The sequence below is a fragment of the Gorilla gorilla genome, chromosome 12, assembly GCF_029281585.2.
Source record: "Gorilla gorilla gorilla isolate KB3781 chromosome 12, NHGRI_mGorGor1-v2.1_pri, whole genome shotgun sequence".
NCBI classification, from domain to species: Eukaryota; Metazoa; Chordata; class Mammalia; order Primates; family Hominidae; genus Gorilla; species Gorilla gorilla.
The window spans coordinates 128,161,310-128,173,516 of NC_073236.2; the positions used below are offsets into that span (position 1 = coordinate 128,161,310).

General features: G+C 52.3%; 1 protein-coding gene across 13 annotated transcripts in view; it reads right to left on the minus strand.

Moving 5' to 3' along the window:
- The window catches only part of LPIN1 (lipin 1), a 116,916-nt gene that overhangs the window by 76,144 nt on the left and 28,565 nt on the right, over positions 1–12,207 (minus strand). For 3 of the 13 annotated variants that reach the window (XM_055377515.2, XM_019021406.4, XM_055377517.2), the window contains exon 2: positions 11,888–11,967. The exons of 4 other annotated variants lie outside the window; for them this stretch is intronic. In XM_055377515.2, the coding sequence (XP_055233490.2) occupies positions 11,888–11,896 (9 nt within the window). In that variant the 5' untranslated portion in view covers positions 11,897–11,967. Of the gene's footprint in view, positions 1–4,815; positions 4,900–11,887; positions 11,968–12,207 lie in introns of those variants that run through there. 6 more of the 13 variants (XM_055377522.2, XM_031007979.3, XM_031007978.3 and 3 more) reach the window with 4 other exon arrangements.

Consider the following 12,207-nt stretch of genomic DNA (forward strand, 5'->3'; position numbering starts at 1 on the left):
AAGATTCACAAGATTCACCCCTGGGGACCAGCCCGGGAAAAGGAGGAAGAGATCTTCACTTTTTATCATAAATACTTCCCATAGTGTTGCTTTCTAGCTTTTGTTTTTTGTCTGCATGTATTTCATGTCAATTATTAGTAACCTCAGAGAACTGGGAGTGAAGGACGGAAAACTCTGGTCCACTCAGTCTCAGGGTCTCCCCATCACTGAAACCACTGAGACAGGACAGGGTGCTGGACAGGGGTACTCCTGCTTTGGAGGGAAGGTCAGATGAGTGATCACTCAGCTCCTCCAGCGCTGACACTTTGCAACCCTCAGATACTACAACCCCAGGTGACGCTTGTTCTCACGTTCCTGCCAAGAAATACAAATGGCCTGGATAAAGGTGGGTGTAGACATCTAAATATGGTATGACAACTATGCTGAGCAAAACAGCCCAAGGCTTTGACTCGGATCCTTTGGCTCTTAATTATTTAGCTCACTGATTAAGGACAGGACGTTCTTTTCCTTCAAAGACCCAATGGCACATTCTCTCTACGTACTTTCAAGAGCCCTCTGTCCAAATTCGTGTCTTGGTCAAAAAGAATGCTCTGCCCTTATAACTTTATTTCTGTATTACCCCCCACCCCTACCACACCCCAGCAATTGGGAGGTGGGCATATATCACCTGGGTGTTCCAGGGCACTGTCTATTAGGAGACAATATAGCTCAGCAGGTAAGAGCGCAGGCTCTGGAGTTATTCAAATCCTGCCTCCACCTTCCACTAACTCTGTGATCACAGACAGGTTACTAAGCTCTCTGCACTGCAGTTTCGCATCTATTTTATAAAAAGGGATGACATCAGCACAGCCACCTCATAGGACTGTTGTGAGGCAGTAAATGTAAAGTACTTTTCAAAGCACATGCACCAAATAAAAACCACGTGCTAATTCTGTGACCACAAACTGGTTCCACACAAAATCCGGTCTTTGAATAACGTCTCTTGCCAGAGGGGACTTTGTATATAACACCTATTTAAATAGTACCTTCCCAAAAAGACAGAGGCAAAGAATATTACTAGTTAAAATGAATACAGAACTATTTGAAGGCTATGCCTACATTCCACATTCTCATTTGCCCAAAATCTGAGCCCAAAGAGGCCACCCCGAGACTGGTGGCATTCTGGCATTGCACAGAGTCCAATGGTGGGACATTCTTTTGCCAGAACAGTTGTCTGGGCGCCTGCCTTGTCTGGTGCCCGTTATCCTAAAACCCCTGTTGCTTGTCTCCTGTCTTGTAAACTGAAGACCTACAGCCTAGTGAGATCCATGAACGCGGAGGACGACTTCATCAAAAAGTGAGTGTGTGTGGCTAGGGGACAGAGGGCAAGGGGAGAGGTGCGAGGGCTTCCAGGGAGCGAGGCCAGGGAGGGGAGGGGGGCACAAGTGCGTGCCAGCAGGTAAATGGGGGTGTTGGTTGTGTCTCCCATGCAGGGTCTGTGGTCAGCTTTGTGAGCCAATGCAAATCAGCTCACACTCAGGAACAAACAGGCCTCCTTACAGAGCAAAGTGCCTGTTCTAACAGCCTATGGCTATTTCTGGAAAGCCCCAGCATTCAGCATCAGCCGAAAATTTTAAGTTGTTGCAAGAATCACAACATTTGGTCAGTGGGTTGAAAAATCCACTGTAACCATGACCCTGTAGCCATGAGCACCGGTGTGAAAATGCTTCTGGCTTCTCTCCTGATGGAGCCCAGTCCATCTGGTTCCTCCCAACCTCTCAGCTGGGAGTGGGAGCGGCACAACGCGCCCTGCATCCCTCAGTGTGCAGAACAGCCTGTGGGCCAGACACTGCTGAGGTTTTCAGACTCCTGGGCCCCATACCTCATTGTGAAAAGTGTCAGCCTGGACCCAGACCCAGAGCTTTCTACAGGCAGAAACTCACTATTCAACATATCCCTGGCTGCACAGACCCCACCCCAACCCCAGCTGCTAAGGGCTTGTTGGGGTGAATTACAGGTAGGGAGACAGAGAGGGGAAAGCCGTGGAAAGAGGAAGAGGAAGGGAGCCCACAGGAAGGGAGGTCAGGGCACTTGCTTCGGACCCCAGCAGCCCCAGGGCCCAGTGTGGCCTCCTAGGGGGCACAGATTCCCTTCAGGCGCTGGTGCATCCTCTGATCAAGGAGCAGGGCCAGTGTGGGTGTGTCCCCTCGACACACAGGCATGGACCCCTCTCTCTCCAGACCCTCACTCACAGCTCAGAAAGCGAACATTTCAGAAACAGCCATCCGATAGGCACCTGGGCCTCTTCTGAATGAAGAACATGTGACGTCACTGAACGGCTTTGCTTGGGTTTTGTCCCAACTCTTTTTTCCCCACACACCCCATTCCAGTTTTAAATGAGTGGGCTTATTATACAATACATTGGTCCAGGGTTCAATAAAGTGTCAAAATTGTGACTTTGCCCTTCTCAAGGAACAAGCCCCAAAGCTGCTAGTGGGTGATTCCAGGGACTTCCTCCTCAGGACCCCTCAAAAGCTCCGAGATCCCACGCCCGGGCTACCAGTGAGGAAGTGCAAGTGCAAACAGGTCGAACCACACCAGCCTCGGTGTCCTGGCAGGACCTGACACCTGGATGTCTCTCAAAATGCTCCAAAAGCTGCCGCCATCCGTGCAACAGCCCCCTCCCACCCTAAGGAAAAAGCTGCCTGTACCCCTCGACCACCCCCATTAGCAGGCTTGCCCAAATCAATTCATCTCATTTAGGTACCTTTTAGGCCTTGAACCCAGTACACAGATGGTCCGGAAAAGCCAACCGGAAGAGAGGTGGCAGGCAGGGGGAGGGGGCGTCCCACAGGGATGATTTACAGAGCAGAGGCCGGCGTCAGCCAGGACTGTCCCAACCCCACAAAGAGCCCCTCCTCGCTGGCACCCTGTGGCACCTTAAAATCATAACCACCACAATGATTCGTGGACCCCATATTATGTCCCAGGGGCTCTTTTTTATCTCAATTAATTTTTGCAACAATCCTGTGAATGGGTATGATTATCCCTTCATTTTACAGATGGGAAAGCTGAGGCTCAGAGGATTGAAGTCTTCTGCCCAAGTTCTACATCTGTGAGTGGTCAGAACAACAACTGCAAAGCCCAGTGCTCTGTGCCGGCCTCGGCGCATCTCAGACCACGGTGGCCTCAGGACCTTCTTCTGAAATATCTTTTCATCTCCTGACCCTCCCCTGCCCTCTGTTCGGGCCCTTTGTGCAGCTGACCACGCAAAGAGCAGGAGAGCAGGACCCACAGACTTCCTTCCGGCTGGGCCAGGCCAATTGTCCCCACCTAATCCAGGGCAGGCTCCTTCTCAGTCACTTCCAAGGTCCCCCCTACAACCAGGAATCCCTGCGGTCTCTCACTTGAACCCTCGGGTTCTCTCCCACACCGCAAGACTCAGCAGGTCCGCCCCTTGTCCCCCTGTGCTTTTCTAAAAGAAAGGAACTGCTGATAAGCGAGACCTGGGAGGGTGAAAGAACTCGCTCAGGGTCCCCCAGAGCTCAGGCAGAGCCCAGACCTCCCGACCCGAGTCCAGGGCTATTATCAAGGCCTGGCTCCACAGGAACACAGGGCCCCACATGCAAACAGGAATAATAAGCGCCAAAACACACAACCCATGCACAAAAACACTCAATAACAAATGCTGGCAAACGTGAAGCGCTATCAAACTATATAATCATAAATCCAACTGTTACACCTTTCAACAAGAATCTGGGAGCAAGAAAAGTGTTCATGTGTGGATGTGCTTATTTCTCAAATACTATACATTCCTCAACTGCTTACTTTCATTTATAAGACCCAAATTACGGAACAAAGGAGAAACAGTCAAGCTCACAATCACTACCCCTAGACCACCATACCACAACACCCCCAATTAAAAAAACGGCTACAAGCTTGGATTTCCCAAAACACTTCTATCCTGTGGGAAACTGCCGGGTTCTAAAACCTCTCCAAATTAATACTGCCAGTTGTCTTAATTGGTTTCCTGCTTGCTGATCAAAAACAGGGTTGACATCTGCTTTCTCCAGCAACTACTGACCACACAAATTACCTACTCTAGCTCCACAGCACTTAAGTTACTCCCAAAACGTTACTTCTCATCCTGTATTTTCCTGGCCTTCCCCATAATAAAATTACGTGCAGGAGCAGCTGATGGAGCTCACTAGGCCTAGCACCTCCTAGGCTACAAGAAAGGTGCAGAGGCCTCGCAGGGGAGAGCTGTAATATGAGAACCGGGATTCCAACCTGGGCTCAGCCTGCCCTGCCGCCCGGCAACTGTATGACCTTGGGCACAGAGGTCAACCTCCCTGAGCCTCAGTTTCCTCAACTGCAGCGCTGGAATCCTAACTCCGGGGGAAAGAAAGGCTCTCATCCCAATCCCCGGCGCAAAGCTGGGGATGATCGCGCAGAGCCAGGACGCACCCGCGCTGGCCGGCTGGAGCTAGTCCCCGCGGTTCTGGGACTGCGCGGCAGCCCCCCGTGGCCCCTACGCCGCTCGAGATCAGCCAAGCCGGGCCCACAGCGGGCCTCTCGGCGCGTAAGGAAAGCCAGGCCCGAGGGATGCTCGCGAGGCCCTCCCGGCCTCCGGGGCCTGTTTCCCCGCCTCCCTCCCCCGAACCACTTCCCGTAGAGGGCCGCGGGGACGTAGCCCGGCCGTCGGTCCTCGAGCCCCGGGGCCGAGCCCCCGCCTCGCCACGCGCCCTCAGCGCCCCTGCGCCGCGCCCCGCCCCGCCTAACCCGAGGCTGCGGCCCCTGCTCCACAGCGGGAGGCTGGAGGCGGCGGCTACTCACCGAGTGGCGCCGCGCGTGGCCGCCTTTGTATGCAAACACCCAGCCCGCCGCCGGCTGTCAGCGCAGCTCGCCTTCGGGGGCCGGGCGGGGGCGGGGCAGGGGCGGGGGCAGAGGGCGGGGGCGGGGCAAGCGGGGCGGTGCGAGGGGGACTCGGGACGCGCTGGTGGCCCGGCTGCTTTCAGGGCCTGCTGGCCGGCTCTGCCCGCTCACCCCTGGCCGCCTACCTTAGCGTTCCTGGGGGTGGGGCCCCTTAGGCCGCCTTTCTGATTTTCCTTTCCAGAGCCAAACTCGTGTATTTCTTCAACACTCCGACTTGACCTATGCCGATGACTGGGGGAGTGAGGACGGAGGGGTACAGAGAAAAGGCAGCCAGGTAAATGTCCAGGTAAACCTCCCAGGGCCTGGCCGCGATCACGTCGGTCCTATGGGTCCCGCTCATCACCAGTGGCGGGATCTGAGCCCGTCCTTGACTTTACTGACCCTCGCCCTTCGTTTCTTCCACCATAAAGGCGCAATCGCGTTGACCTATCGCCATCTCTTCTTAGCTTCTCCACGCCAGGCCACCCCTGTCCTTCATCCTGATGGTGACAGCCTCCACTCCCGCCTCTGCCAAGCAGTGGTCCAGGTGCGGAACGGTGGCTCCGAACAGGAGGGACAGGCAGCTCCCTGCGCCTCTCCAGCCGGGAGGCAGGCAGCGGATAAACAATGAGCCACATAACATCTGGTGGTGAAATGATTTCCATCAATGGGAGGGTGTCATATTTGAACTGAAACTCTAAGTGACAAGAAACACCTATGACTACAAAGATGGGAAGGAGGCAGGGCTTTCTGGAGAGCAGAAATGGCAGGTGCAAAGGTCCTGGGGCTGGCGCTGTGGGCTGGAGGGAAGGCAGGGGCCAAATATTCAGGTCTCGTAGGCCAAGGCAAGGAGTTTAGGTATTATTTAAACGTTATTCCAAAACAATTCTTTTTGAGACAGGGTCCCAATCTGTCACCCAGGCTACAGTGCAGTGGCACAATCTCGGTTCACTGCAGCCTTCACCTTCTGGCCTCAGGCAATCCTCCTGCCTCAGCCTCTCAAGTAGCTGGGACCACAGGTGCATGCCACCACGCCCGGCTAATTTTTCAAATTATTTGTAGAGACCAGGTCTCCCTATGTTGCCCAGGCTGGTCTCAAACTGCTGGGCTCAAGCAGTCTTCCCACCTTGGCTTCCCAAAGTGCTGAGATTACAGGTGTGAACCACCATGCCTGGTCCAAAAAGAATTTTAAACCTGGGAATTATATGATCTAATTTACTTCTTTAAAAAGTCACCCCTCCACTCCATGGAAAATGGACTGCAGGAGTAGAAGCCAGCAGACAGGTGGCACTGCAGGAAACCGGGGGACATGATGGTGGCTCAGATTGCAGGGGCTGCTCAGCAAGAAGTGGAAGGACTTCAGAGAGATTTGGAGGCAAAACCCACAGGCTTACTGATGAATGGAACCAGTGGAGGTGTGTGATGCGATACTCAAAGGCAAGTCTCAGTGTGGAGATGGAACCGCTGCTCTGCTGAGATGCAGAGGGCCAGGGAGGAGGCCAGCTTAGAAACAGCATCGAATGTGGCAGCTTAGTGAATTGGATAAGCCAGCCAGCTTGAGATAGATGTTTGGGGGCAGCTGCTTGGAGAGCTTTGTCCAGGGACGCGGCTCCCGTCCATCTGGTCAAGTGTGGACACGCTCCAGCTGGGCTTGGGGCAGCTCCTATCTAGGCAGCCTGTCCCATGCTGATAATGCAGACGTGGGAGCTACACAAAGAGAATCTTGCAGTTTGTAGGTGAGCTACCTCCACAGGGGTTTTCTCAGAGACCAGAGTTTCAAGTGCATCACGGCTGCCCAAAACTGCTGAGGTTGCAAGGCCCCAGAAGGAAGCCCTCCTGCACCCTCCCCTCCCACCTCCAGGGAGGAGCTGGCCTGGGAAGAAGTCTACTCTATGTGGAAAGGCTTTCCAGGAAGCCAGTCCAACTTCAGGCCACTTAAGTTTATTTTTTGTGTAAAATAAGTCCATTATTCAAATGTGGAGATGGGAGGTCTGAAAATATAGGACAATTCAACTCAAAGCCCTCATTCTGAAAATGATGAGCTGGGGGGCCCAGCACGGCTAGGGTCAGCTCTGATGAGCAGGGTCTGGCTGGATTCAGATCAAATTAGGTCCTGCTGCTGCCCAGCCTACCACCTCGGGGAAGGCCAAGGGTTGGGGGGAGCCTTTTGTATAAACAAGCAATGAGAAGAAAACACTCACTAGATCACAGTGCACTCCCAGGCAATAAACGAAACTGGACTTTCCAAAGCCCTGGCACTTTTGATCAGGCACTGGCTGGAGTCCCCCTGGGAGGGCCCTTGGCTGTGCTATCAGCAACCAGGCCTGACTGAGCAGTGACTCAGCCAGGAGAGCTGAGGCGATCCCCCTGGCCAATCCCAGGACCTAGCTGCACTCGGAAGAGGAGAAGGAACTCCAGGGATGAGTAATCTTGCTCTAGCTGACTGGAGGAGGAAGGAGGGGCTGAGTAATGCCTTAGCAAAGCCAGCACAAGCATCCTGATTCTAGAGGCTCAGTTTCACAATCCAGGAAATGGGCTGCAGGTGCACATGACACAGATCTGCTTTGAGGATGAAAAAGGCATCATGGGAAGCTGCTGTCACAGTTGTGGGGTTGGAAGATTTTTCAATTCTAAAACCCCGTAAGTTGAGGAGTGGCCATTCCCAGAAGGATCTGTTCACTGCTGAGCCCAGCTGGTGACAGTACCTGTTGTATCCCGAGAACTCTGAAGTTGTCCAGATCAACCACCTGCACAGGCCCAGAATACCTGGGGCAAGGTAGGCAGGAAGAATGAGCATCCCTCTTCACGGGTGCCCTGCAAGCTACTGTAGGAAGGAGAAACACTGGCTGATCCCCCAGGACTCTGAGCATGGTTAGCTCTGTAACTGCCCGGGCAGAAAGGATCCCAAAGAGAGGACAATGAATTCTTCCCCTAGAGGTGCAGACTTTTATCCCTGGCACCAGTGCCTGGGGCTCCGGGTAAGGAAGGGCATCTCCTTGGGGTCTAAGGCCACTCCTTGGTTGGGGGCCCCTCACGAGGTGACTTTGTCCTGCGCACTCTCTTAAGAACCAGGTGGGAACCAGGGGCCACCTAGTGCCGCTTCACTACCTTAGTGGCGGGGAACAGAGCAGCCTGGGAATCCACCCAAGGTGGAATGGGGCCCCCTGGGTGCTGTGGCTGGCTGAGCAGGGAAGTTTCATGGGGAAGAGGCAGGTGTAAAAGGTTCTGGGTTCCGCAGGGAGAGGACAGTGATCCTCGGAGAGCAAACAGCTGGAACCAAAGCACAGAAGGTTTTGACGGTCACCCGGGCTATGCAGAGGCCCACTCCACAGTTAGGGCAGGGCCTGCAGATTAGAGTTGAGGCATAGGAAGTGGCAGAGTGATAAAGGCTGACAGCTGGACACACAGGAGCATCTTGGAGGCCCTAGGCTGAGCACTGGGGGATACAAAGGGGAGCAGACCAGACACAGTGTCCGTCCTCAGGGAGTGCACAGTCTGGGTTGTGATCGCGTAAAAAGTGTCACAGTGCTTCAGGCCGCTGTGAACTGAAGGGCCGTGCACTGATGCAGGATTTGACCTGCCCTGTCCCCAAGCAAGAGGATTCACCTGACCTTGGTGGCCTAAGCAGGCACCGACCTAGGCAAATCTAGGCCAGGTGTCAAGGAGCAGAATGAACCACGGGCCAGCCAGCAGCACATGCACAGCAGTCAGGCACGCACAGGTGCTTGAAAGAAGGCCGTGGCTGGCCGCTGGTGGGCGGGGAAGCTCGGGAGCTCACAGCAAGCCCCATGCCTGTCTCCCGCTGGATGAAGCCAGAGGGGGTCTGGAACACCCTTTCTCCTCTGGTCAGATTGGGAACAATTCATAATGAGCGGGGCTAAGACACAGAACAGCAGAGAGGCAGGAAAGAAGAAAGAGACCAAGGTGCGAGGAGCGGACAGGGAAAGAGACCTCAACATGACCAGGGACGGGAGGAGAGAACTCCATTACTTAGAAACAGTGGCTGCTATGCTGGGAAGTGTGGACTGTTACAGTGGGCTCTAATTCCAGGAGGAACAAAAAGACCCCGCATATCACCGTGAGTCAGTCCTCTGAGTCGCCATGACCCACGACCTTGCTAAACAAGTGTGGGGCTGTCACAGCCTTAAGCAGCACATCTCAAGTCACATTCTCCAGTGCTAAGAAAACAGCTACACAGACAGAATGCTAAGGAGAGCTCAGAAGTAGAAAACCCTTAAGAGTCCCCCTTTCCTTAGATAGGATAACTGAGGCCCAGAGAGGCAAACAATGGGTCAGTATGTGTGTCTAAACTTATCTAAACATAGAAGAGGTATAGTAAAAATACGGTATTAGAATCTGATGGGAGCACCATCGTATACGCAGTCTGTAGTTGACCAGAACATTGGTATGCGGCACATGACTGTAGATCTTCTCATTAATAATAGGCAACCTGGTCAGGTGCACGAAGTCTAGGGTTCAGAATCCAACAGGCTCAAATTCAAGTCCAGCTCAGCCACGTGGCTGAGTGCTGTCTGAACCTCAGCGTCCTCAGCTGTTAAACAGAGACAACCATCCCCATCTCAGCAGCTTTAGGGGGAAATTAAATGAGATATATTGGGAACCAGATAACCAATAAAATATCAAATCACCTTACCAGTTCAAGCTCTTACCACTCAGTGATTGCATGGACTTATCACTGACGAATGAACTCAGGAGTTCAGGAGTTCGAGACCAGCCTGGGCAACATCCTCACCCAGCTAATTTTTGTTTTGTTTTGTTTTGTTTTGTTTTGTTTTTGAGATGGAGTCTCACTCTGTCGCCCAGGCTGGAGTGCAGTGGCATGATCTCGGCTCACTGCAAGCTCCTCATCCCAGGTTCACGCCATTCTCCTGCCTCAGCCTCCCGACTAGCTGGGACTACAGGCGCCCGCCACCACGCCCGGCTCATTTTTGTATTTTTAGTAGAGACGGGCTTTCACTGTGAAAGGAGCCGGGCACATTCCTCAGCCCCGGGCTCAAAACAAACAAGCCCAGTACAAACACATCCCATCTTCCCATCTCACCACATATCGCCATATATCTCTCAAACTTCCTGAGCCCAGTACAAACACATCCCATCTTCCCGTCTCACCACATATCGCCATATATCTCTCAAACTTCCTGAGCCCAGTACAAACACCACCAGGAAAGTCTCCGATAAGGGGACAGCCGTTCAAAGTTTTACTGAAAAAGCGGGAACCAAAAGAATTCCTTTGTTCCCCTGTAACTCTCAGGCTATAAAAAGCAAACACTCGCATTGTTCAGGGCCCTCTTGTATGCTGTGGAATGGAGGGACCAGGTTCGAACTTGTAGTAAAGATCCTTGCCGCTTGGCTTTGACTCTGGACTCTGGTGGTCTTCTTTGGGGAACTAATGGTCTGGGCACAACAACTGTGTTAGCCAGGATGTGTATTTTTTTTTTTTACAGAGACAGAGTTTCACCATGTTGCCCAAAAGCAAGAGAGATCAGATTGTTACTGTGTCTGTGTAGAAAGAAGTAGACATAGGAGACTCCATTTTGTTCTGTACTAAGAAAAATTCTTCTGCCTTGAGATTCTGTTAATCTATAACCTTACCCCCAACCCCGTGCTCTCTGAAACATGTGCTGTGTCAACTCAGAGTTAAATGGATTAAGGGTGGTGCAAGATGTGCTCTGTTAAACAGATGCTTGCAGGCAGCACGCTCCTTAAGAGTCATCACCACTCCCTAATCTCAAGTACCCAGGGACACAAAAACTGCGGAAGTCCGCAGGGTCCTCTGCCTAGGAAAGCCAGGTATTGTCCAAGGTTTCTCCCCATGTGATAGTCTGAAATATGGCCTCGTGGGAAGGGAAAGACCTGACCGTCCCCCAGCCCGACACCCGTAAAGGGTCTGTGCTGAGGAGGATTAGTATAAGAGGAAGGCATGCCTCTTGCAGTTGAGACAAGAGGAAGGCATCTGTCTCCTGCCTGTCCCTGGGCAATGGAATGTCTCGGTATAAAACCCGATTGTATGCTCCATCTACTGAGATAGGGAAAAACCGCCTTAGGGCTGGAGGTGGGACCTGCAGGCAGCAATACTGCTTTGTAAAGCATTGAGATGTTTATGTGTATGCATATCTAAAAGCACAGCACTTAATCCTTTACATTGTCTATGATGCAAAGACCTTTGTTCACGTGTTTGTCTGCTGACCCTCTCCCCACTATTGTCTTATGACCCTGACACAACCCCCCTTTCGAGAAACACCCACGAATGATCAATAAATACTAAGGGAACTCAGAGGCTGGCGGGATCCTCCATATGCTGAACGCTGGTTCCCCGGGTCCCCTTATTTCTTTCTCTATACTTTGTCTCTGTGTCTTTTTCTTTCCTAAGTCTCTCGTTCCACCTTACGAGAAAGACCCACAGGTGTGGAGGGGCAACCCACCCCTACAATAAAATATCAAATCACTTTACCAGTTCAAGCTCTTACCACTCAGTGATTGCATGGACTTATCACTGACGAATGAACTCAGGAGTTCAGGAGTTCGAGACCAGCCTGGGCAACATCCTCACCCAGCTAATTTTTGTTTTGTTTTGTTTTGTTTTGTTTTTGAGATGGAGTCTCACTCTGTCGCCCAGGCTGGAGTGCAGTGGCATGATCTCGGCTCACTGCAAGCTCCTCATCCCAGGTTCACACCATTCTCCTGCCTCAGCCTCCCGAATAGCTGGGACTACAGGCGCCCGCCACCACACCTGGCTCATTTTTGTATTTTTAGTAGAGACGGGCTTTCACTGTGTTAGCCAGGATGTGTATTTTTTTTTTACAGAGACAGAGTTTCACCATGTTGCCCAGGCTGGTCTCAACCTCCTGAGCTCGAGTGGCAATGTTTGGAACCAATTTATGCAGTTCTTTTCCTTGCAGTTGCCAAACAATATTATTTATCTAATGGTCATAACACCTTAACAGTAATAGAACTACTGAACAGCAGTGCTTACTATGCTCATGGATGAGGTTTCTAGTTGTCTTCTGTTAAGCAGGTGGCCTTGAATTCTGGCGGCTCACGCTTCAGAGTTACCTGTGGACACACGACATCATTCACAAAATGTTCTTTTTCTCTCCAGTGTCTCTCGAGAATGAAAATGACCAGGCCATCCTCACATTCTACAGAGGTTAACCCAGCAACTTAGGGACACAGCTGGGGCAGGACTCCCGGGCTCCTGGTCAGTCCCTCTATGGGGATGCTAAGCCTCAGGGCTGACATCTCTTAGCTCTGCCTTCCAGGGAGAATTTCACAGGGCCTCCCATTTGTGCTGCT